The sequence below is a fragment of the Petromyzon marinus genome, chromosome 72, assembly GCF_048934315.1.
Source record: "Petromyzon marinus isolate PM22_M1 ecotype Great Lakes invasive population chromosome 72, UKy_Petmar_22M1.pri1.0, whole genome shotgun sequence".
NCBI classification, from domain to species: domain Eukaryota; kingdom Metazoa; phylum Chordata; class Hyperoartia; order Petromyzontiformes; family Petromyzontidae; genus Petromyzon; species Petromyzon marinus.
In genome coordinates, this window is record NC_133738.1 from 117,059 (window position 1) to 142,673 (window position 25,615).

Sequence of the window (25,615 nt, forward strand, 5' to 3'; positions counted from 1 at the left end):
TCACCCCCATCACCCCCATCACCATCACCCCCACCACCACCATCACCACCCCCATCACCACCACCCCCACCACCACCATCACCACCCCCATCACCACCACCCCCACCACCACCATCACCACCCCCATCACCACCACCATCACCACCACCATCACCACCACCACCATCACCACCACCACCACCATCATCACCACCCCCATCACCACCACCCCCACCACCCCCATCACCACCACCCCCACCACCCCCATCACCACCACCCCCACCACCACCATCACCACCCCCATCACCACCACCCCCACCACCACCATCACCACCCCCATCACCACCACCATCACCACCACCATCACCACCACCACCATCACCACCACCACCACCATCATCACCACCCCCACCACCATCACCACCATCACCCCCATCACCACCATCACCATCACCCCCACCACCACCATCACCACCATCACCACCATCACCCCCATCACCATCACCCCCATCACCATCACCCCCATCACCCCCATCACCACCATCACCCCCTCACCATCACCCCCATCACCATCACCCCCATCACCCCCATCACCACCATCACCATCACCCCCATCACCCCCATCACCACCATCACCATCACCACCATCACCACCATCACCCTCACCCCCATCACCACCATCACCCCCACCACCATCACCCCCTCACCAACTTGGTCTCCATGTCTCCCGTTCCCAGGTAGAGTGATGCCATCACGATCCTCCTCTTAGCTGTCCCGATCCCTTCCTGTGAGATACATCACTCACCACTCACTCACCACTCACTCACTCACACACACTCACACACACACTCACACACACACTCACACACACACACTCACTCACTCACCACCCACTCACTCACCACTCACTCCTCACTCACTCACACACTCACTCACTCACCACTCACTCACCACTCACTCACCACTCACTCACCACTCACTCACCACTCACTCACCACTCACTCACACACACTCACTCACACTCACTCACTCACACACTCACTCACTCACCACTCACTCACCACTCACTCACCACTCACCCACTCACTCACCACTCACTCACCACTCACTCACCACTCACCACTCACTCACTCACCACTCACTCACCACTCACTCACCACTCACCACTCACTCACCACTCACTCACCACTCACCACTCACTCACTCACCACTCACTCACCACTCACTCACCACTCACCACTCACTCACCACTCACTCACCACTCACTCACTCACCACTCACTCACTCACCACTCACTCACCACTCACTCACCACTCACTCACCACTCACTCACCACTCACTCACACACACTCACTCACACACACTCACTCACTCACCACCCACTCACTCACCACTCACTCCTCACTCACTCACACACTCACTCACTCACCACTCACTCACCACTCACTCACTCACTCACACACTCACACACCACTCACTCACCACTCACTCACTCACACACCACTCACTCACTCACCACTTACTCACTCACCACTCACTCACCACCCACTCACTCACCACTCACTCACTCACCACTCACTCACCACTCACTCACCACTAACTCACCACACACTCACCACTCACCACTCACTCACCACTCACTCACCACTCACTCACACACACAACAACAACAACCGCCATTCGCCACTAAGTGGCGGTGACGTCACCACGACGCTTGTGCCAGGCTATGTGCACCGTGAGGCCACGTGAAGTGTCGAACGCCCGCTGGCAGGAGGTCACTGGGCAGACCCAGGTGCCACGGGTCGACTGACTGAGATGACTGGCTGATGCACCACCTGTGCCCCCTACTGTGCCAACCTGCTGTGCTTTAGCCACCCGGCGCTCCGCTCGTTGTTGTGAGCGTCGCTCCTCCGCCCTCCGTTGTTGTTGGAGGGCGACTGCCTCCAACTGCCCAGTAGCATCCTTCACGAGCCTCCTCCACAGAGGCCGATCTTGACACCGCTGGTACCAGTCATCGGCAAGTCCACTCAGCTCCACGTCCTCCTGTACCACATCACTCCATCTCTTCTCTAGCCCGTGCCGCGCCCGCTTAGCCCCCTCAATCCGGCCAAACAAAAGCTGTTTCGGCATGCGGTGGCTGGGCATGCGGGCTACATGACCCAGCCATCGCAGCCTTGCCTGCCGGAGGAGCTCACCGATGGGACCCTGCCCAGATCTTTCAAGGATTTGTGAGCTCCTCACACAATCCAGTCTGGTTAAACCCAGGATGGATCGTAGGCAGGCCAGCCTAAATGTTTCTAACCGGCGAAGATGTTCCATTAGGGGGGTCCACGTTTCGCAAGCGTAGAGAAGGGAGGGAATGACCGTGGCCGAGAAGACCTGAAGCTTAGTGCGGAGCGACAGACCAGGTAGCTTCCACACAGCGTTACGCAACCGATGAAAAGATATTGCCGCTCGACTGATTCGGAGTGAGAACTCTGCTGTTAAACTGGAGCCAGTCATAAGCACACTGCCCAGGTATGGGAAACTCTCCACTCTCTCCACAACTGCCCCATCACCGATTGGGAGTTGTGGGGGTGGAGTGTCCAATGGTACAAAATACCCAGGCAGGTGCTTAGTTTTGGTGGGGCTGATGGTAAGGCCCCACCTCTTAGTGGCACGCTCCAGTCTCAGCAGCAGCGTCTCCAACTCCTCCTCTGACTGAGCAGCTATTACCAAATCATCAGCATACATAACGTGGTTGAGCAATAGGGAGCCATCCCTTGACCGCACCCGGGCATCGATTAGCCTCCCATTATATCTGTACCATATGGAGATTCCCCCGGTACAGCTATTGAAGGCTTCACGAACTACGTGGTCAAAATAGATGTTAAATAATGTGGGAGCCAGAGGACATCCCTGTCGCACCCCAAGGTGTACAGGGAATGGCTCTGACTTCCGGCCACGTAGTTTTACCCGGGCCCGCTCACCATCATGAAGGTCCTTAATGATCGTGAGCAGAGGGTCAGGTACTCCAAAAGCACAAAGAACGACCCAGAGCCCAGGCCTACTGATGGTATCATAGGCCTTGACCAGGTCAATAAAGCAGAGATGTAGGTCTTGTTGGAATTCCCTACACCTCTGCTGTAGCAGACGGACAGAAAATATGGCATCTGTGCAGGACCGCCCTTTCCTGAAACTGCATTGGGGTTCCGCAAGCCTCTCCTCAGCGTGCCTGGCAAGGCGATGCTGAATAATCCTTGCCAGGACCTTTCCCGGCACACTGAGGAGTGAGATGCCCCTGTACTTGTTACAGTCTGTGCGGTCCCCCTTCTTAAAAAGGGGGACCACCAATCCTGCGGAACCCGTCCAATGGTCCAGACTGTTGTTATGATGTCATATAGGGCAGTCTGTGCACAAATGCCACCCTCCCTCAGCATTTCGCTTGGGAGATCATCTCTGCCCGCTGCCTTTCCTGGTCTCAGACTCCGGATCGCCTTCAATACTTCCTCAGCAGATGGCACCTCAGCCAGCCACTCACAGGGGGTGACTTCATCCAATATTTGAGGCACCGCAGCCTCAGCAGGGTCATCCTCACTTTGTGCCACGATGTTTTCCTGGCTGAGGGATTTTCCCTCCCCCAGGACCTCACAGAAATGCTCAGCAAATCTGCGAACCTGTTCCTGGGGGTCGGAAATTGGATCACCGTTTTTTCCCCTAATGATGGTAATAGGTGTGGCGCTGCAGGTTACTTTTTTGATGGAGTTAAATAGAGATTTGTGATCACGGGCCACTGAGGCAGACTCCATCTCCTCAGCAACCCGCGACCACCACCCATCCTTGCAGCGCCTCACGGCTCTCCGAACCTCCGAGCGAAGGCTGCGGTAAGCCTCCTCATTCTCTGACGTGGGATTCTGTAGCCGATGACAGTGGGCCTGTCGCTTTTTCTCAACCATCCTGAACAACTCCTCTGTCATCCAGGGTGTCTGGGGAGGTCTGGACCGCGTACCCAAAGCAGCCATTGCAGCTGCATGAGTCACAGTCCTAAACCTCGCCCATTTACCCTCGACATCAGGAGGAGTCGGGGACGATGCCAATCCCAGCCGCAAGCGATGATGAAATTCTCGCTTGCAACTTTCATCAGATAACTGAGACCAGGCCACTTTAGGTTGGAATGGGGTCCTGGGTGTACACCCACCACCGGAGTGGAAGAATGGCAGGCGCATCTTACAGATGACTAGTCGATGGTCAGAGGGCAGATCAGCTCCACGGTAGGTCCTGGTGTCAAGGACATGGGCTCGCATCCGCTGGTCCGTCACTATGTAGTCCAGCAGATGTTCTTGCTTGGACCCGGCATGCATCCATGACGTTGTGTGGATGCGCCGATGCCGGAACAGCGTGTTGGTAATTACAAGCCCATGGGCTGCACAAAAATCTAGCAGCCTCCTACCGTTGTTATTGAGCTGATCTGGCCCATGCCCTCCAATCACTCCAGACCAGGTGCCAGTATCATGACCAACTCGGGCATTGAAGTCACCCAACATGATGACTCTATCCCGAGGGGCCACTTTAGCCAGCACCTGTGACAGGAGGTCATAGAAGGCATCTGACTCATCGGCTTTGCCTGCATCCCTCCACGGATGTTCATCTTCGGTGGGGGCATAAGTAACCACGACCACCATTCCTCGCCTCCGGTTGATGGGAACGCTGTGTGTGTGAGTGGTGAGTGAGTGGTGAGTGAGTGAGTAAGTGGTGAGTTGTGAGTGAGTGGTGAGTGAGTGAGTAGTGAGTGAGTGGTGAGTGTGTGAGTGGTGAGTGAGTGTCTGTGTGTGAGTGGTGAGTAAGTGGTGAGTGAGTGGTGAGTGGTGAGTGTGTGGTGAGTGAGTGGTGAGTGGTGAGTGTGTGTGTGTGAGTGAGTGAGTGAGTGGTGAGTGAGTGCTGAGTGAGTGAGTGAGTGGTGAGTGAGTGCTGAGTGAGTGAGTGAGTGCTGAGTGAGTGAGTGGTGAGTGAGTGGTGAGTGAGTGCTGAGTGAGTGAGTGAGTGCTGAGTGAGTGAGTGGTGAGTGAGTGGTGAGTGGTGAGTGAGTGCTGAGTGAGTGCTGAGTGAGTGAGTGCTGAGTGAGTGAGTGGTGAGTGAGTGGTGAGTGTGTGTGAGTGAGTGAGTGGTGAGTGTGTGGTGAGTGTGTGTGTGTGAGTGAGTGGTGAGTGAGTGGTGAGTGAGTGAGTGGTGAGTGCTGAGTGAGTGGTGAGTGAGTGAGTGGTGAGTGAGTGAGTGTGTGGTGAGTGAGTGAGTGGTGAGTGAGTGAGTGGTGAGTGAGTGAGTGGTGAGTGAGTGGTGAGTGAGTGGTGAGTGATTGGTGAGTGAGTGGTGAGTGAGTGGTGAGTGAGTGGGTGGTGAGTGAGTGGTGAGTGAGTGAGTGGTGAGTGAGTGGTGAGTGAGTGGGTGGTGAGTGAGTGGTGAGTGAGTGAGTGAGTGGTGAGTGAGTGAGTGAGTGGTGAGTGAGTGGTGAGTGAGTGGTGAGTGAGTGCTGAGTGAGTGGTGAGTGTGTATGTGTGAGTGAGTGTTGAGTGAGTGGTGAGTGAGTGGTGAGTGTGTGGTGAGTGAGTGGTGAGTGAGTGTGTGGTGAGTGAGTGGTGAGTGAGTGAGTGAGTGCTGAGTGAGTGAGTGGTGAGTGAGTGTGTGAGTGAGTGAGTGGTGAGTGAGTGAGTGAGTGGTGAGTGAGTGGTGAGTGAGTGGTGAGTGAGTGGTGAGTGTGTATGTGTGAGTGAGTGGTGAGTGAGTGGTGAGTGAGTGGTGAGTGTGTGGTGAGTGAGTGGTGAGTGAGTGTGTGGTGAGTGAGTGGTGAGTGAGTGAGTGAGTGCTGAGTGAGTGAGTGGTGAGTGAGTGTGTGAGTGAGTGAGTGGTGAGTGAGTGGTGAGTGAGTGGTGAGTGAGTGGTGAGTGTGTATGTGTGAGTGAGTGGTGAGTGAGTGGTGAGTGAGTGGTGAGTGAGTGGTGAGTGTGTGGTGAGTGAGTGGTGAGTGAGTGTGTGGTGAGTGAGTGGTGAGTGAGTGAGTGAGTGCTGAGTGAGTGAGTGGTGAGTGAGTGTGTGAGTGAGTGAGTGGTGAGTGAGTGAGTGGTGAGTGAGTGAGTGAGTGGTGAGTGAGTGGTGAGTGAGTGGTGAGTGAGTGCTGAGTGAGTGGTGAGTGTGTATGTGTGAGTGAGTGGTGAGTGAGTGGTGAGTGAGTGGTGAGTGTGTGGTGAGTGAGTGGTGAGTGAGTGTGTGGTGAGTGAGTGGTGAGTGAGTGAGTGAGTGCTGAGTGAGTGAGTGGTGAGTGAGTGTGTGAGTGAGTGAGTGGTGAGTGAGTGGTGAGTGAGTGAGTGAGTGGTGAGTGAGTGGTGAGTGAGTGGTGAGTGAGTGAGTGGTGAGTGAGTGGTGAGTGAGTGAGTGTGTGTGTGAGTGAGTGGTGAGTGAGTGGTGAGTGAGTGGTGAGTGAGTGAGTGGTGAGTGAGTGGTGAGTGAGTGGTGAGTGTGTGTGTGAGTGAGTGGTGAGTGAGTGAGTGAGTGGTGAGTGAGTGAGTGGTGAGTGTGTGTGTGTGGTGAGTGAGTGGTGAGTGAGTGAGTGGTGAGTGAGTGGTGAGTGTGTGGTGAGTGAGTGAGTGGTGAGTGGTGAGTGAGTGAGTGAGTGGTGAGTGAGTGAGTGGTGAGTGAGTGGTGAGTGAGTGGTGAGTGAGTGAGTGGTGAGTGAGTGGTGAGTGAGTGGTGAGTGAGTGAGTGGTGAGTGAGTGGTGAGTGAGTGGTGAGTGGTGAGTGAGTGCTGAGTGAGTGGTGAGTGAGTGGTGAGTGTGTGGTGAGTGAGTGGTGAGTGAGTGGTGAGTGAGTGGTGAGTGAGTGAGTGGTGAGTGAGTGGTGAGTGAGTGGTGAGTGAGTGAGTGGTGAGTGAGTGGTGAGTGAGTGGTGAGTGAGTGAGTGGTGAGTGAGTGGTGAGTGGTGAGTGAGTGGTGAGTGAGTGAGTGGTGAGTGGTGAGTGAGTGGTGAGTGAGTGGTGAGTGGTGAGTGAGTGGTGAGTGAGTGAGTGGTGAGTGGTGAGTGAGTGGTGAGTGAGTGGTGAGTGAGTGGTGAGTGAGTGCTGAGTGAGTGAGTGGTGAGTGAGTGGTGAGTGGTGAGTGAGTGCTGAGTGAGTGCTGAGTGAGTGAGTGCTGAGTGAGTGAGTGGTGAGTGAGTGGTGAGTGTGTGTGAGTGAGTGAGTGGTGAGTGTGTGGTGAGTGTGTGTGTGTGAGTGAGTGGTGAGTGAGTGGTGAGTGAGTGAGTGGTGAGTGCTGAGTGAGTGGTGAGTGAGTGAGTGGTGAGTGAGTGAGTGTGTGGTGAGTGAGTGAGTGGTGAGTGAGTGAGTGGTGAGTGAGTGAGTGGTGAGTGAGTGGTGAGTGAGTGGTGAGTGATTGGTGAGTGAGTGGTGAGTGAGTGGTGAGTGAGTGGGTGGTGAGTGAGTGGTGAGTGAGTGAGTGGTGAGTGAGTGGTGAGTGAGTGGGTGGTGAGTGAGTGGTGAGTGAGTGAGTGAGTGGTGAGTGAGTGAGTGAGTGGTGAGTGAGTGGTGAGTGAGTGGTGAGTGAGTGCTGAGTGAGTGGTGAGTGTGTATGTGTGAGTGAGTGTTGAGTGAGTGGTGAGTGAGTGGTGAGTGTGTGGTGAGTGAGTGGTGAGTGAGTGTGTGGTGAGTGAGTGGTGAGTGAGTGAGTGAGTGCTGAGTGAGTGAGTGGTGAGTGAGTGTGTGAGTGAGTGAGTGGTGAGTGAGTGAGTGAGTGGTGAGTGAGTGGTGAGTGAGTGGTGAGTGAGTGGTGAGTGTGTATGTGTGAGTGAGTGGTGAGTGAGTGGTGAGTGAGTGGTGAGTGTGTGGTGAGTGAGTGGTGAGTGAGTGTGTGGTGAGTGAGTGGTGAGTGAGTGAGTGAGTGCTGAGTGAGTGAGTGGTGAGTGAGTGTGTGAGTGAGTGAGTGGTGAGTGAGTGGTGAGTGAGTGCTGAGTGAGTGGTGAGTGTGTATGTGTGAGTGAGTGGTGAGTGAGTGGTGAGTGAGTGGTGAGTGTGTGGTGAGTGAGTGGTGAGTGAGTGTGTGGTGAGTGAGTGGTGAGTGAGTGAGTGAGTGCTGAGTGAGTGAGTGGTGAGTGAGTGTGTGAGTGAGTGAGTGGTGAGTGAGTGAGTGGTGAGTGAGTGAGTGAGTGGTGAGTGAGTGGTGAGTGAGTGGTGAGTGAGTGCTGAGTGAGTGGTGAGTGTGTATGTGTGAGTGAGTGGTGAGTGAGTGGTGATAGAGTGGTGAGTGTGTGGTGAGTGAGTGGTGAGTGAGTGTGTGGTGAGTGAGTGGTGAGTGAGTGAGTGAGTGCTGAGTGAGTGAGTGGTGAGTGTGTGAGTGAGTGAGTGGTGAGTGAGTGGTGAGTGAGTGAGTGAGTGGTGAGTGAGTGGTGAGTGAGTGGTGAGTGAGTGAGTGGTGAGTGAGTGGTGAGTGAGTGAGTGTGTGTGTGAGTGAGTGGTGAGTGAGTGGTGAGTGAGTGGTGAGTGAGTGAGTGAGTGGTGAGTGAGTGGTGAGTGAGTGGTGAGTGAGTGGTGAGTGTGTGTGTGAGTGAGTGGTGAGTGAGTGAGTGAGTGAGTGGTGAGTGAGTGAGTGGTGAGTGTGTGTGTGTGGTGAGTGAGTGGTGAGTGAGTGAGTGGTGAGTGAGTGGTGAGTGTGTGGTGAGTGAGTGAGTGGTGAGTGGTGAGTGAGTGAGTGAGTGGTGAGTGAGTGAGTGGTGAGTGAGTGGTGAGTGAGTGGTGAGTGAGTGAGTGGTGAGTGAGTGGTGAGTGAGTGGTGAGTGAGTGAGTGGTGAGTGAGTGGTGAGTGAGTGGTGAGTGATTGGTGAGTGAGTGGTGAGTGAGTGGGTGGTGAGTGAGTGGTGAGTGAGTGAGTGGTGAGTGAGTGGTGAGTGAGTGGTGAGTGAGTGAGTGGTGAGTGAGTGGTGAGTGAGTGAGTGGTGAGTGAGTGAGTGAGTGGTGAGTGAGTGCTGAGTGAGTGGTGAGTGTGAGTGGTGAGTAAGTGAGTGGTGAGTGAGTGAGTGGTGAGTGATTGGTGAGTGAGTGGTGAGTGAGTGGTGAGTGAGTGAGTGGTGAGTGATTGGTGAGTGAGTGGTGAGTGAGTGGTGAGTGAGTGAGTGGTGAGTGAGTGGTGAGTGAGTGGTGAGTGAGTGGTGAGTGAGTGGTGAGTACCCACGTGAAGGGCGCGGTAGAAATCCCGCGGAGTCTCCAGCACCTCCACCGCCTCCCCTCTCAGCCCGAACATTGGCACCCCAAAGTCCTCCTCACCGCTCCGCTCCTCACCGCTCCGCTCCTCACCGCTCCGCTCCTCACCGCTCCGCTCCTCACCACCACTCCCCATCAGCCACCTCAACTCCCGTGGGAGGCCATCGGCGTGACCCCTCGACCACGGGCCCTGACCTCTCACCTCTCGCGGGCCGTCACCCCTGACCCCCGAGCCGTCACCCCTGACCCCGGAGCCGTCGCCCCTGACCCCCGAGCCGTCGCCCCTGACCCCGGAGCCGTCGCCCCTGACCTCCGAGCCGTCGCCCCTGACCCCCGAGCCGTCGCCCCTGACCCCCGAGCCGTCATCCCTGACCCCCGAGCCGTCACCCTTGACCCCAGAACCGTCACCCTTCACCCCGCTCCCAGGGTCAGGTCGCGGGAGGGATAGAGCGACGAGCAGAGAGGTCACCCTGAGGGCGATGACACGAGGAGAGAGAGAGACACGGGGAGAGAGACACGGGGGGAGAGAGACACGGGGGGAGAGAGACGCGCGGGGGGAGAGAGACGCGCGGGGGGAGAGAGACACGGGGAGAGAGGGAGGGAGGGAGGGAGACACGGGGAGAGAGGGAGGGAGGGAGACACGGGGAGAGAGACACGGGGAGGGAGACACGGGGAGGGAGACACGGGGAGAGAGACACGGGGAGAGAGACACGAGAGAGAGACACGGGGAGAGAGGGAGGGAGGGAGAGAGACACGGGGAGAGAGGGAGGGAGGGAGGGAGACACGGGGAGAGAGACACGGGGAGGGAGACACGGGGAGGGAGACACGGGGAGAGAGACACGGGGAGAGAGACACGAGAGACACGGGGAGAGAGACACGAGAGAGAGAGACACGACGAGAGAGAGACAGAGAGACATAATCATCTCTGATATCATTAACATCATCACCACTTCCATCATTACCACCACAAAGACAATGTAATGTGTAGCTACGGGTAACTAGCAACGCCATGGAGGTCGCGGCCTAGTCACTCGCGAAAGCCTCCGCCCTTTCCTAGCGACCCCTTACCGAGCCGGGCGAGCCTCCCGCGGCGCGAGCGAGCTAGGCCGCGGAGGGTGCTCGCAATTGAGCCCGAGGAGACTCGCCACTTGGGGGCGTTTCTCCTCGGACCGCCCCCTTAGATTATCCCCTGGGTCCCACCGGGGTCCCCAGGGTCCCCCAAAGGTCCCCTGTGGGTCCCCCTCACCTCCTGCGGGGCGAGGCGGGCATGCGGGAGACGCGGCCGAGGAGAGACCAGGCAAGGCGGATGGGCGCCGCCATTGCGATCGACCGCGCGCGTGTGCGGCCCCTGATTGGTCCACGCGGGATCCCATTGCAATAGATGGAATCCTATTGGTCTATGGGATCCTGTGGGTCTATATGGGATCCCATTGGAATAGATGGGATCCTATTGGTCTCTGGGATCCTATTGGTTTATATGGAATCCCATTGGTCTGTATGGGATCCTATTGGTCGATGGGATCCCGTTGGTTATATGGGATCCCATTGGAATAGATGGGGTCCTATTGGTCTCTGGGATCCTATTGGTTCGTATGGAATCCCATTGGTCTGCATGGGATCCTATTGGTGTATGGGATCCTATTGGTCTATATGGGATTTTATTGTTATATGGGATTGTATTGGTCTTTGGGATCCTATTGGTCTGTATGGGATCCTATTGGTCCCTATTGGGTCTATGGGACACCATATGAGTCTGAGACCCTATTGTGTCTATATGGGACACCATATGAGTCTGAGACCCTATTGTGTCTATATGGGACACCATGTGACTCTATGAGACCCTATTGTGTCTATATGGGACACCATGTGAGACTATGAGACCCTATTGTGTCTATATGGGACACCATGTGAATCTGAGACCCTATTGGGTCTATATGGGACACCGTGTGAGTCTAAGACCCTATTGGGTCTATATGGGACACCATGTGACTCTATGAGACCCTATTGGGTCTATATGGGACACCATGTGAGTCTATGAGACCCTATTGTGTCTATATGGGACACCGTATGACTCTGAGACCCTATTGTGTCTATATGGGACACCATGTGACTCTATGAGACCCTATTGTGTCTATATGGGACATCATGTGACTCTATGAGACCCTATTGGGTCTATATGGGACATGTGAGTCTGAGACCCTATTGTGTCTATATAGGACACCATGTGAGTCTATGAGACCCTATTGGGTCTATATGGGACATGTGAGTCTGAGACCCTATTGTGTCTATATGGGACACCAATTGAGTCTATGAGACCCTATTGTGTCTATATGGGACACCATGTGAGTCTATGAGACCCTATTGTGTCTATATGGGACACCATATGAGTCTATGAGACCCTATTGTGTCTATATGGGACATGTTAGTCTGAGACCCTATTGTGTCTATATGGGACACCATATGAGTCGATGAGACCCTATTGTGTCTATATGGGACATGTTAGTCTGAGACCCTATTGTGTCTATATGGGACACCGTGTGAGTCTATGAGACCCTATTGTGTCTATATGGGACACCATATGAGTCTGAGACCCTATTGTGTCTATATGGGACACCATGTGACTCTATGAGACCCTATTGTGTCTATATGGGACACCATATGAGTCAGACCCTATTGTGTCTATATGGGACACCATGTGACTCTATGAGATCCTATTGTGTCTATATGGGACACCATGTGACTCTATGAGACCCTATTGTGTCTATATGGGACACCATGTGACTCTATGAGACCCTATTGTGTCTATATGGGACATCATGTGAGTCTATGAGACCCTATTGTGTCTATATGGGACACCATGTGAGTCTATGAGACCCTATTGTGTCTATATGGGACACCATGTGAGTCTATGAGACCCTATTGTGTCTATATGGGACATCATGTGAGTCTATGAGACCCTATTGTGTCTATATGGGACATCATGTGAGTCTATGAGACCCTAATGTGTCTATATGGGACATCATGTGAGTCTATGAGACCCTATTGTGTCTATATGGACACCAGTGAATCTGAGACCCTATTGTGTCTATATGGGACACCAATTGAGTCTGAGACCCTATTGTGTCTATATGGGACACCATCTGAGTCTGAGACCCTATTGTGTCTATATGGGACACCACGTGACTCTATGAGACCCTATTGAGTCTATATGGGACACCATGTGTGTCTATGAGACCCTATTGGGTCTATATGGGACATAATGTTACTCTATGAGACCCTATTGGGTCTATATGGGACACCACGTGACTCTGTGAGACCCTATTGTGTCTATATGGGACACCATGTGAGTCTATGAGACCCTATGGGGTCGATATGGGATACCATGTGAGTCTATGAGACCCTATTGTGTCTATATGGGACACCATCTGAGTCTGAGACCCTATTGTGTCTATATGGGATCCTATGTGAGTCTATGAGACCCTATTGTGTCTATATGGGACATCATGTGAGTCTATGAGACCCTATTGTGTCTATATGGGACACCATCTGAGTCTGAGACCATATTGTGTCTATATGGGATCCTATGTGAGTCTATGAGACCCTATTGTGTCTATATGGAACATCATGTGAGTCTATGAGACCCTATTGTGTCTATATGGGACATCATGTGAGTCTGAGACCCTATTGTGTCTATACGGGACACCATGTGACTCTATGAGACCCTATTGTGTCTATATGCGACACCACGTGACTCTATGAGACCCTATTGTGTCTATATGGGACATGTGAATCTATGAGACCCTATTGTGTCTATATGGGACACCATGTGAGTCTATGAGACCCTATTGTGTCTATATGGGACATGTTAGTCTGAGACCCTATTGTGTCTATATGGGACACCATGTGAGTCTTTGAGACCCTATTGTGTCAATATGGGACATCACGTGAGTCTATGAGACCCTATTGTGTCTATATGGGACACCATGTGAGTATGAGACCATATTGTTTCTATATGGGACACCAGTGAGTCTGAGACCCTATTGTGTCTATATGGGACACCATGTGAGTCTATGAGACCCTATTGGGTCTATATGGGACACCATATGAGTCAGACCCTATTGGGTCTATATGGGACACCATGTGACTCTATGAGATCCTATTGTGTCTATATGGGACACCATGTGAGTCTATGAGACCCTATTGGGTCTATATGGGACACCATGTGACTCTATGAGACCCTATTGTGTCTATATGGGACATGTGAGTCTATGAGACCCTATTGTGTCTATATGGGACATGTGAGTCTATGAGACCCTATTGTGTCTATATGGGACACCGTATGACTCTATGAGACCCTATTGTGTCTATATGGGACACCACGTGAGTCTATGAGACCCTATTGTGTCTATATGGGACACCACGTGAGTCTGAGACCCTATTGTGTCTATATGGGAGACCATGTGACTCTATGAGACCCTATTGTGTCTATATGGGACACCATGTGACTCTATGAGACCCTATTGTGTCTATATGGGACACCATATGAGTCTATGAGACCCTATTGTGTCTATAGGGGACATGTGAGTCTGAGACCCTATTGTGTCTATATGGGACACCATGTGAGTCTATGAGACCCTATTGTGTCTATATGGGACATGTTAGTCTGAGACCCTATTGTGTCTATATAGGACACCACGTGAGTCTATGAGACCCTATTGTGTCTATATGGGACACCATATGAGTCTGAGACCCTATGGGGTCTATATGGGACATGTGAATCTGAGACCCTATTGGGTCTATATGGGACACCATATGAGTCTATGAGACCCTTTTGGGTCTATATGGGACATGTTAGTCTGAGACCCTATTGTGTCTATATGGGACACCATATGAGTCGATGAGACCCTATTGTGTCTATATGGGACATGTTAGTCTGAGACCCTATTGTGTCTATATGGGACACCGTGTGAGTCTATGAGACCCTATTGTGTCTATATGGGACACCATATGAGTCTGAGACCCTATTGTGTCTATATGGGACACCATGTGACTCTATGAGACCCTATTGTGTCTATATGGGACACCATATGAATCAGACCCTATTGTGTCTATATGGGACACCATGTGACTCTATGAGATCCTATTGTGTCTATATGGGACACCATGTGACTCTATGAGACCCTATTGTGTCTATATGGGACACCATGTGACTCTATGAGACCCTATTGTGTCTATATGGGACATCATGTGAGTCTATGAGACCCTATTGTGTCTATATGGGACACCATGTGAGTCTATGAGACCCTATTGTGTCTATATGGGACACCATGTGAGTCTATGAGACCCTATTGTGTCTATATGGGACATCATGTGAGTCTATGAGACGCTATTGTGTCTATATGGGACATCATGTGAGTCTATGAGACCCTATTGTGTCTATATGGGACATCATGTGAGTCTATGAGACCCTATTGTGTCTATATGGACACCAGTGAATCTGAGACCCTATTGTGTCTATATGGGACACCAATTGAGTCTGAGACCCTATTGTGTCTATATGGGACACCATCTGAGTCTGAGACCCTATTGTGTCTATATGGGACACCACGTGACTCTATGAGACCCTATTGAGTCTATATGGGACACCATGTGTGTCTATGAGACCCTATTGGGTCTATATGGGACATAATGTTACTCTATGAGACCCTATTGGGTCTATATGGGACACCACGTGACTCTTTGAGACCCTATTGTGTCTATATGGGACACCATGTGAGTCTATGAGACCCTATGGGGTCGATATGGGATACCATGTGAGTCTATGAGACCCTATTGTGTCTATATGGGACACCATCTGAGTCTGAGACCCTATTGTGTCTATATGGGATCCTATGTGAGTCTATGAGACCCTATTGTGTCTATATGGGACATCATGTGAGTCTATGAGACCCTATTGTGTCTATATGGGACACCATCTGAGTCTGAGACCATATTGTGTCTATATGGGATCCTATGTGAGTCTATGAGACCCTATTGTGTCTATATGGAACATCATGTGAGTCTATGAGACCCTATTGTGTCTATATGGGACATCATGTGAGTCTGAGACCCTATTGTGTCTATACGGGACACCATGTGACTCTATGAGACCCTATTGTGTCTATATGCGACACCACGTGACTCTATGAGACCCTATTGTGTCTATATGGGACATGTGAATCTATGAGACCCTATTGTGTCTATATGGGACACCATGTGAGTCTATGAGACCCTATTGTGTCTATATGGGACATGTTAGTCTGAGACCCTATTGTGTCTATATGGGACACCATGTGAGTCTTTGAGACCCTATTGTGTCAATATGGGACATCACGTGAGTCTATGAGACCCTATTGTGTCTATATGGGACACCATGTGAGTATGAGACCATATTGTTTCTATATGGGACACCAGTGAGTCTGAGACCCTATTGTGTCTATATGGGACACCATGTGAGTCTATGAGACCCTATTGGGTCTATATGGGACACCATATGAGTCAGACCCTATTGGGTCTATATGGGACACCATGTGACTCTATGAGATCCTATTGTGTCTATATGGGACACCATGTGAGTCTATGAGACCCTATTGGGTCTATATGGGACACCATGTGACTCTATGAGACCCTATTGTGTCTATATGGGACATGTGAGTCTATGAGACCCTATTGTGTCTATATGGGACATGTGAGTCTATGAGACCCTATTGTGTCTATATGGGACACCGTATGACTCTATGAGACCCTATTGTGTCTATATGGGACACCACGTGAGTCTATGAGACCCTATTGTGTCTATATGGGACACCACGTGAGTCTGAGACCCTATTGTGTCTATATGGGAGACCATGTGACTCTATGAGACCCTATTGTGTCTATATGGGACACCATGTGACTCTATGAGACCCTATTGTGTCTATATGGGACACCATATGAGTCTATGAGACCCTATTGTGTCTATAGGGGACATGTGAGTCTGAGACCCTATTGTGTCTATATGGGACACCATGTGAGTCTATGAGACCCTATTGTGTCTATATGGGACATGTTAGTCTGAGACCCTATTGTGTCTATATAGGACACCACGTGAGTCTATGAGACCCTATTGTGTCTATATGGGACACCATATGAGTCTGAGACCCTATGGGGTCTATATGGGACATGTGAATCTGAGACCCTATTGTGTCTATATGGGACACCATGTTAGTCTGAGAGACCCTATTGTGTCTATATGGGACACCATATGAGTCTGAGACCCTATGGGGTCTATATGGGACATGTGAATCTGAGACCCTATTGGGTCTATATGGGACACCATATGAGTCTATGAGACCCTTTTGGGTCTATATGGGACATGTTAGTCTGAGACCCTATTGTGTCTATATGGGACACCATATGAGTCGATGAGACCCTATTGTGTCTATATGGGACATGTTAGTCTGAGACCCTATTGTGTCTATATGGGACACCGTGTGAGTCTATGAGACCCTATTGTGTCTATATGGGACACCATATGAGTCTGAGACCCTATTGTGTCTATATGGGACACCATGTGACTCTATGAGACCCTATTGTGTCTATATGGGACACCATATGAATCAGACCCTATTGTGTCTATATGGGACACCATGTGACTCTATGAGATCCTATTGTGTCTATATGGGACACCATGTGACTCTATGAGACCCTATTGTGTCTATATGGGACACCATGTGACTCTATGAGACCCTATTGTGTCTATATGGGACATCATGTGAGTCTATGAGACCCTATTGTGTCTATATGGGACACCATGTGAGTCTATGAGACCCTATTGTGTCTATATGGGACACCATGTGAGTCTATGAGACCCTATTGTGTCTATATGGGACATCATGTGAGTCTATGAGACGCTATTGTGTCTATATGGGACATCATGTGAGTCTATGAGACCCTATTGTGTCTATATGGGACATCATGTGAGTCTATGAGACCCTATTGTGTCTATATGGACACCAGTGAATCTGAGACCCTATTGTGTCTATATGGGACACCATCTGAGTCTGAGACCCTATTGTGTCTATATGGGACACCATCTGAGTCTGAGACCCTATTGTGTCTATATGGGACACCACGTGACTCTATGAGACCCTATTGTGTCTATATGGGACACCATGTGTGTCTATGAGACCCTATTGGGTCTATATGGGACATCATGTTACTCTATGAGACCCTATTGGGTCTATATGGGACACCACGTGACTCTTTGAGACCCTATTGTGTCTATATGGGACACCATGTGAGTCTATGAGACCCTATGGGGTCGATATGGGATACCATGTGAGTCTATGAGACCCTATTGTGTCTATATGGGACACCATCTGAGTCTGAGACCCTATTGTGTCTATATGGGATCCTATGTGAGTCTATGAGACCCTATTGTGTCTATATGGGACATCATGTGAGTCTATGAGACCCTATTGTGTCTATATGGGACACCATCTGAGTCTGAGACCATATTGTGTCTATATGGGATCCTATGTGAGTCTATGAGACCCTATTTTGTCTATATGGAACATCATGTGAGTCTATGAGACCCTATTGTGTCTATATGGGACATCATGTGAGTCTGAGACCCTATTGTGTCTATACGGGACACCATGTGACTCTATGAGACCCTATTGTGTCTATATGGGACACCACGTGACTCTATGAGACCCTATTGTGTCTATATGGGACATGTGAATCTATGAGACCCTATTGTGTCTATATGGGACACCATGTGAGTCTATGAGACCCTATTTTGTCTATATGGGACATGTTAGTCTGAGACCCTATTGTGTCTATATGGGACACCATGTGAGTCTTTGAGACCCTATTGTGTCTATATGGGACATCACGTGAGTCTATGAGACCCTATTGTGTCTATATGGGACACCATGTGAGTATGAGACCATATTGTTTCTATATGGGACACCAGTGAGTCTGAGACCCTATTGTGTCTATATGGGACACCATGTGAGTCTATGAGACCCTATTGGGTCTATATGGGACACCATATGAGTCAGACCCTATTGGGTCTATATGGGACACCATGTGACTCTATGAGATCCTATTGTGTCTATATGGGACACCATGTGAGTCTATGAGACCCTATTGGGTCTATATGGGACACCATGTGACTCTATGAGACCCTATTGTGTCTATATGGGACACCATGTGACTCTATGAGACCCTATTGTGTCTATATGGGACACCATCTGAGTCTGAGACCCTATTGTGTCTATATGGGACACCACGTGACTCTATGAGACCCTATTGTGTCTATATGGGACACCATGTGTGTCTATGAGACCCTATTGGGTCTATATGGGACATCATGTTACTCTATGAGACCCTATTGGGTCTATATGGGACACCACGTGACTCTTTGAGACCCTATTGTGTCTATATGGGACACCATGTGAGTCTATGAGACCCTATGGGGTCGATATGGGATACCATGTGAGTCTATGAGACCCTATTGTGTCTATATGGGACACCATCTGAGTCTGAGACCCTATTGTGTCTATATGGGATCCTATGTGAGTCTATGAGACCCTATTGTGTCTATATGGGACATCATGTGAGTCTATGAGACCCTATTGTGTCTATATGGGACACCATCTGAGTCTGAGACCATATTGTGTCTATATGGGATCCTATGTGAGTCTATGAGACCCTATTGTGTCTATATGGAACATCATGTGAGTCTATGAGACCCTATTGTGTCTATATGGGACATCATGTGAGTCTGAGACCCTATTGTGTCTCTACGGGACACCATGTGACTCTATGAGACCCTATTGTGTCTATATGGGACACCACGTGACTCTATGAGACCCTATTGTGTCTATATGGGACATGTGAATCTATGAGACCCTATTGTGTCTATATGGGACACCATGTGAGTCTATGAGACCCTATTGTGTCTATATGGGACATGTTAGTCTGAGACCCTATTGTGTCTATATGGGACACCATGTGAGTCTTTGAGACCCTATTGTGTCTATATGGGACATCACGTGAGTCTATGAGACCCTATTGTGTCTATATGGGACACCATGTGAGTATGAGACCATATTGTTTCTATATGGGACACCAGTGAGTCTGAGACCCTATTGTGTCTATATGGGACACCATGTGAGTCTATGAGACCCTATTGGGTCTATATGGGACACCATATGAGTCAGACCCTATTGGGTCTATATGGGACACCATGTGACTCTATGAGATCCTATTGTGTCTATATGGGACACCATGTGAGTCTATGAGACCCTATTGGGTCTATATGGGACACCATGTGACTCTATGAGACCCTATTGTGTCTATATGGGACATGTGAGTCTATGAGACCCTATTGTGTCTATATGGGACATGTGAGTCTATGATACCCTATTGTGTCTATATGGGACACCGTATGACTCTATGAGACCCTATTGTGTCTATATGGGACACCACGTGAGTCTATGAGACCCTATTGTGTCTATATGGGACACCACGTGAGTCTGAGACCCTATTGTGTCTATATGGGAGACCATGTGACTCTATGAGACCCTATTGTGTCTATATGGGACACCATGTGACTCTATGAGACCCTATTGTGTCTATATGGGACACCATATGAGTCTATGAGACCCTATTGTGTCTATATGGGACATGTGAGTCTGAGACCCTATTGTGTCTATATGGGACACCATGTGAGTCTATGAGACCCTATTGTGTCTATATGGGACTTGTTAGTCTGAGACCCTATTGTGTCTATATAGGACACCACGTGAGTCTATGAGACCCTATTGTGTCTATATGGCACACCATATGAGTCTGAGACCCTATGGGGTCTATATGGGACATGTGAATCTGAGACCCTATTGTGTCTATATGGGACACCATGTTAGTCTGAGAGTCCCTATTGTGTCTATATGGGACACCATATGAGTCTGAGACCCTATGGGGTCTATATGGGACATGTGAATCTGAGACCCTATTGGGTCTATATGGGACACCATGTGAGTCTATGAGACCCCATTGTGTCTATATGGGACACCATATGAGTCTGAGACCCTATGGGGTCTATATGGGACATGTGAATCTGAGACCCTATTGGGTCTATATGGGACACCATGTGAGTCTATGAGACCCCATTGTGTCTATATGGGACACCATATGAGTCTGAGACCCTATGGGGTCTATATGGGACACCATGTGACTCTATGAGACCTTATTGTGTCTATATGGGACACCACGTGACTCTATGAGACCCTATTGTGTCTATATGGGACATGTGAATCTATGAGACCCTATTGTGTCTATATGGGACACCATGTGAGTCTATGAGACCCTATTGTGTCTATATGGGACATGTTAGTCTGAGACCCTATTGTGTCTATATGGGACACCATGTGAGTCTTTGAGACCCTATTGTGTCTATATGGGACATCACGTGAGTCTATGAGACCCTATTGTGTCTATATGGGACACCATGTGAGTATGAGACCATATTGTTTCTATATGGGACACCAGTGAGTCTGAGACCCTATTGTGTCTATATGGGACACCATGTGAGTCTATGAGACCCTATTGGGTCTATATGGGACACCATATGAGTCAGACCCTATTGGGTCTATATGGGACACCATGTGACTCTATGAGATCCTATTGTGTCTATATGGGACACCATGTGAGTCTATGAGACCCTATTGGGTCTATATGGGACACCATGTGACTCTATGAGACCCTATTGTGTCTATATGGGACATGTGAGTCTATGAGACCCTATTGTGTCTATATGGGACATGTGAGTCTATGAGACCCTATTGTGTCTATATGGGACACCGTATGACTCTATGAGACCCTATTGTGTCTATATGGGACACCACGTGAGTCTATGAGACCCTATTGTGTCTATATGGGACACCACGTGAGTCTGAGACCCTATTGTGTCTATATGGGAGACCATGTGACTCTATGAGACCCTATTGTGTCTATATGGGACACCATGTGACTCTATGAGACCCTATTGTGTCTATATGGGACACCATATGAGTCTATGAGACCCTATTGTGTCTATATGGGACATGTGAGTCTGAGACCCTATTGTGTCTATATGGGACACCATGTGAGTCTATGAGACCCTATTGTGTCTATATGGGACATGTTAGTCTGAGACCCTATTGTGTCTATATAGGACACCACGTGAGTCTATGAGACCCTATTGTGTCTATATGGGACACCATATGATTCTGAGACCCTATGGGGTCTATATGGGACATGTGAATCTGAGACCCTATTGTGTCTATATGGGACACCATGTTAGTCTGAGAGACCCTATTGTGTCTATATGGGACACCATATGAGTCTGAGACCCTATGGGGTCTATATGGGACATGTGAATCTGAGACCCTATTGGGTCTATATGGGACACCATATGAGTCTATGAGACCCTTTTGGGTCTATATGGGACATGTTAGTCTGAGACCCTATTGTGTCTATATGGGACACCATATGAGTCGATGAGACCCTATTGTGTCTATATGGGACATGTTAGTCTGAGACCGTATTGTGTCTATATGGGACACCGTGTGAGTCTATGAGACCCTATTGTGTCTATATGGGACACCATATGAGTCTGAGACCCTATTGTGTCTATATGGGACACCATGTGACTCTATGAGACCCTATTGTGTCTATATGGGACACCATATGAGTCAGACCCTATTGTGTCTATATGGGACACCATGTGACTCTATGAGATCCTATTGTGTCTATATGGGACACCATGTGACTCTATGAGACCCTATTGTGTCTATATGGGACACCATGTGACTCTATGAGACCCTATTGTGTCTATATGGGACATCATGTGAGTCTATGAGACCCTATTGTGTCTATATGGGACACCATGTGAGTCTATGAGACCCTATTGTGTCTATATGGGACACCATGTGAGTCTATGAGACCCTATTGTGTCTATATGGGACATCATGTGAGTCTATGAGACCCTATTGTGTCTATATGGGACATCATGTGAGTCTATGAGACCCTATTGTGTCTATATGGGACATCATGTGAGTCTATGAGACCCTATTGTGTCTATATGGACACCAGTGAATCTGAGACCCTATTGTGTCTATATGGGACACCATCTGAGTCTGAGACCCTATTGTGTCTATATGGGACACCATCTGAGTCTGAGACCCTATTCTGTCTATATGGGACACCACGTGACTCTATGAGACCCTATTGTGTCTATATGGGACACCATGTGTGTCTATGAGACCCTATTGGGTCTATATGGGACATCATGTTACTCTATGAGACCCTATTGGGTCTATATGGGACACCACGTGACTCTTTGAGACCCTATTGTGTCTATATGGGACACCATGTGAGTCTATGAGACCCTATGGGGTCGATATGGGATACCATGTGAGTCTATGAGACCCTATTGTGTCTATATGGGACACCATCTGAGTCTGAGACCCTATTGTGTCTATATGGGATCCTATGTGAGTCTATGAGACCCTATTGTGTCTATATGGGACATCATGTGAGTCTATGAGACCCTATTGTGTCTATATGGGACACCATCTGAGTCTGAGACCATATTGTGTCTATATGGGATCCTATGTGAGTCTATGAGACCCTATTGTGTCTATATGGAACATCATGTGAGTCTATGAGACCCTATTGTGTCTATATGGGACATCATGTGAGTCTGAGACCCTATTGTGTCTATACGGGACACCATGTGACTCTATGAGACCCTATTGTGTCTATATGGGACACCACGTGACTCTATGAGACCCTATTGTGTCTATATGGGACATGTGAATCTATGAGACCCTATTGTGTCTATATGGGACACCATGTGAGTCTATGAGACCCTATTGTGTCTATATGGGACATGTTAGTCTGAGACCCTATTGTGTCTATATGGGACACCATGTGAGTCTTTGAGACCCTATTGTGTCTATATGGGACATCACGTGAGTCTATGAGACCCTATTGTGTCTATATGGGACACCATGTGAGTATGAGACCATATTGTTTCTATATGGGACACCAGTGAGTCTGAGACCCTATTGTGTCTATATGGGACACCATGTGAGTCTATGAGACCCTATTGGGTCTATATGGGACACCATATGAGTCAGACCCTATTGGGTCTATATGGGACACCATGTGACTCTATGAGATCCTATTGTGTCTATATGGGACACCATGTGAGTCTATGAGACCCTATTGGGTCTATATGGGACACCATGTGACTCTATGAGACCCTATTGTGTCTATATGGGACATGTGAGTCTATGAGACCCTATTGTGTCTATATGGGACATGTGAGTCTATGAGACCCTATTGTGTCTATATGGGACACCGTATGACTCTATGAGACCCTATTGTGTCTATATGGGACACCACGTGACTCTATGAGACCCTATTGTGTCTATATGGGACATGTGAATCTATGAGACCCTATTGTGTCTATATGGGACACCATGTGAGTCTATGAGACCCTATTGTGTCTATATGGGACATGTTAGTCTGAGACCCTATTGTGTCTATATGGGACACCATGTGAGTCTTTGAGACCCTATTGTGTCTATATGGGACATCACGTGAGTCTATGAGACCCTATTGTGTCTATATGGGACACCATGTGAGTATGAGACCATATTGTTTCTATATGGGACACCAGTGAGTCTGAGACCCTATTGTGTCTATATGGGACACCATGTGAGTCTATGAGACCCTATTGGGTCTATATGGGACACCATATGAGTCAGACCCTATTGGGTCTATATGGGACACCATGTGACTCTATGAGATCCTATTGTGTCTATATGGGACACCATGTGAGTCTATGAGACCCTATTGGGTCTATATGGGACACCATGTGACTCTATGAGACCCTATTGTGTCTATATGGGACATCATGTGAGTCTATGAGACCCTATTGTGTCTATATGGGACATGTGAGTCTATGAGACCCTATTGTGTCTATATGGGACACCGTATGACTCTATGAGACCCTATTGTGTCTATATGGGACACCACGTGAGTCTATGAGACCCTATTGTGTCTATATGGGACACCACGTGAGTCTGAGACCCTATTGTGTCTATATGGGAGACCATGTGACTCTATGAGACCCTATTGTGTCTATATGGGACACCATGTGACTCTATGAGACCCTATTGTGTCTATATGGGACACCATATGAGTCTATGAGACCCTATTGTGTCTATATGGGACATGTGAGTCTGAGACCCTATTGTGTCTATATGGGACACCATGTGAGTCTATGAGACCCTATTGTGTCTATATGGGACATGTTAGTCTGAGACCCTATTGTGTCTATATAGGACACCACGTGAGTCTATGAGACCCTATTGTGTCTATATGGGACACCATATGAGTCTGAGACCCTATGGGGTCTATATGGGACATGTGAATCTGAGACCCTATTGTGTCTATATGGGACACCATGTTAGTCTGAGAGACCCTATTGTGTCTATATGGGACACCATATGAGTCTGAGACCCTATGGGGTCTATATGGGACATGTGAATCTGAGACCCTATTGGGTCTATATGGGACACCATATGAGTCTATGAGACCCTTTTGGGTCTATATGGGACATGTTAGTCTGAGACCCTATTGTGTCTATATGGGACACCATATGAGTCGATGAGACCCTATTGTGTCTATATGGGACATGTTAGTCTGAGACCCTATTGTGTCTATATGGGACACCGTGTGAGTCTATGAGACCCTATTGTGTCTATATGGGACACCATATGAGTCTGAGACCCTATTGTGTCTATATGGGACACCATGTGACTCTATGAGACCCTATTGTGTCTATATGGGACACCATATGAGTCAGACCCTATTGTGTCTATATGGGACACCATGTGACTCTATGAGATCCTATTGTGTCTATATGGGACACCATGTGACTCTATGAGACCCTATTGTGTCTATATGGGACACCATGTGACTCTATGAGACCCTATTGTGTCTATATGGGACATCATGTGAGTCTATGAGACCCTATTGTGTCTATATGGGACACCATGTGAGTCTATGAGACCCTATTGTGTCTATATGGGACACCATGTGAGTCTATGAGACCCTATTGTGTCTATATGGGACATCATGTGAGTCTATGAGACCCTATTGTGTCTATATGGGACATCATGTGAGTCTATGAGACCCTATTGTGTCTATATGGGACATCATGTGAGTCTATGAGACCCTATTGTGTCTATATGGACACCAGTGAATCTGAGACCCTATTGTGTCTATATGGGACACCATCTGAGTCTGAGACCCTATTGTGTCTATATGGGACAC

At 49.0% G+C, this 25,615-nt stretch overlaps 1 protein-coding gene across 1 annotated transcript in view; it reads right to left on the bottom strand.

Moving 5' to 3' along the window:
• Positions 1-10,557, bottom strand: part of LOC116937748 (uncharacterized) — a 39,891-nt gene extending 29,334 nt beyond the window's left edge. Inside the window, exons 1-3 of the mRNA XM_076055740.1 lie at positions 10,443-10,557; positions 9,168-9,666; positions 687-764 (exon numbers count right to left, since the gene is read on the bottom strand). Coding sequence (XP_075911855.1) covers positions 687-764; positions 9,168-9,666; positions 10,443-10,516 — 651 coding nt within the window. The 5' untranslated portion in view covers positions 10,517-10,557. The remainder of the gene's footprint in view (positions 1-686; positions 765-9,167; positions 9,667-10,442) is intronic.
• Between the last annotated feature and the right edge of the window lie 15,058 nt (positions 10,558-25,615).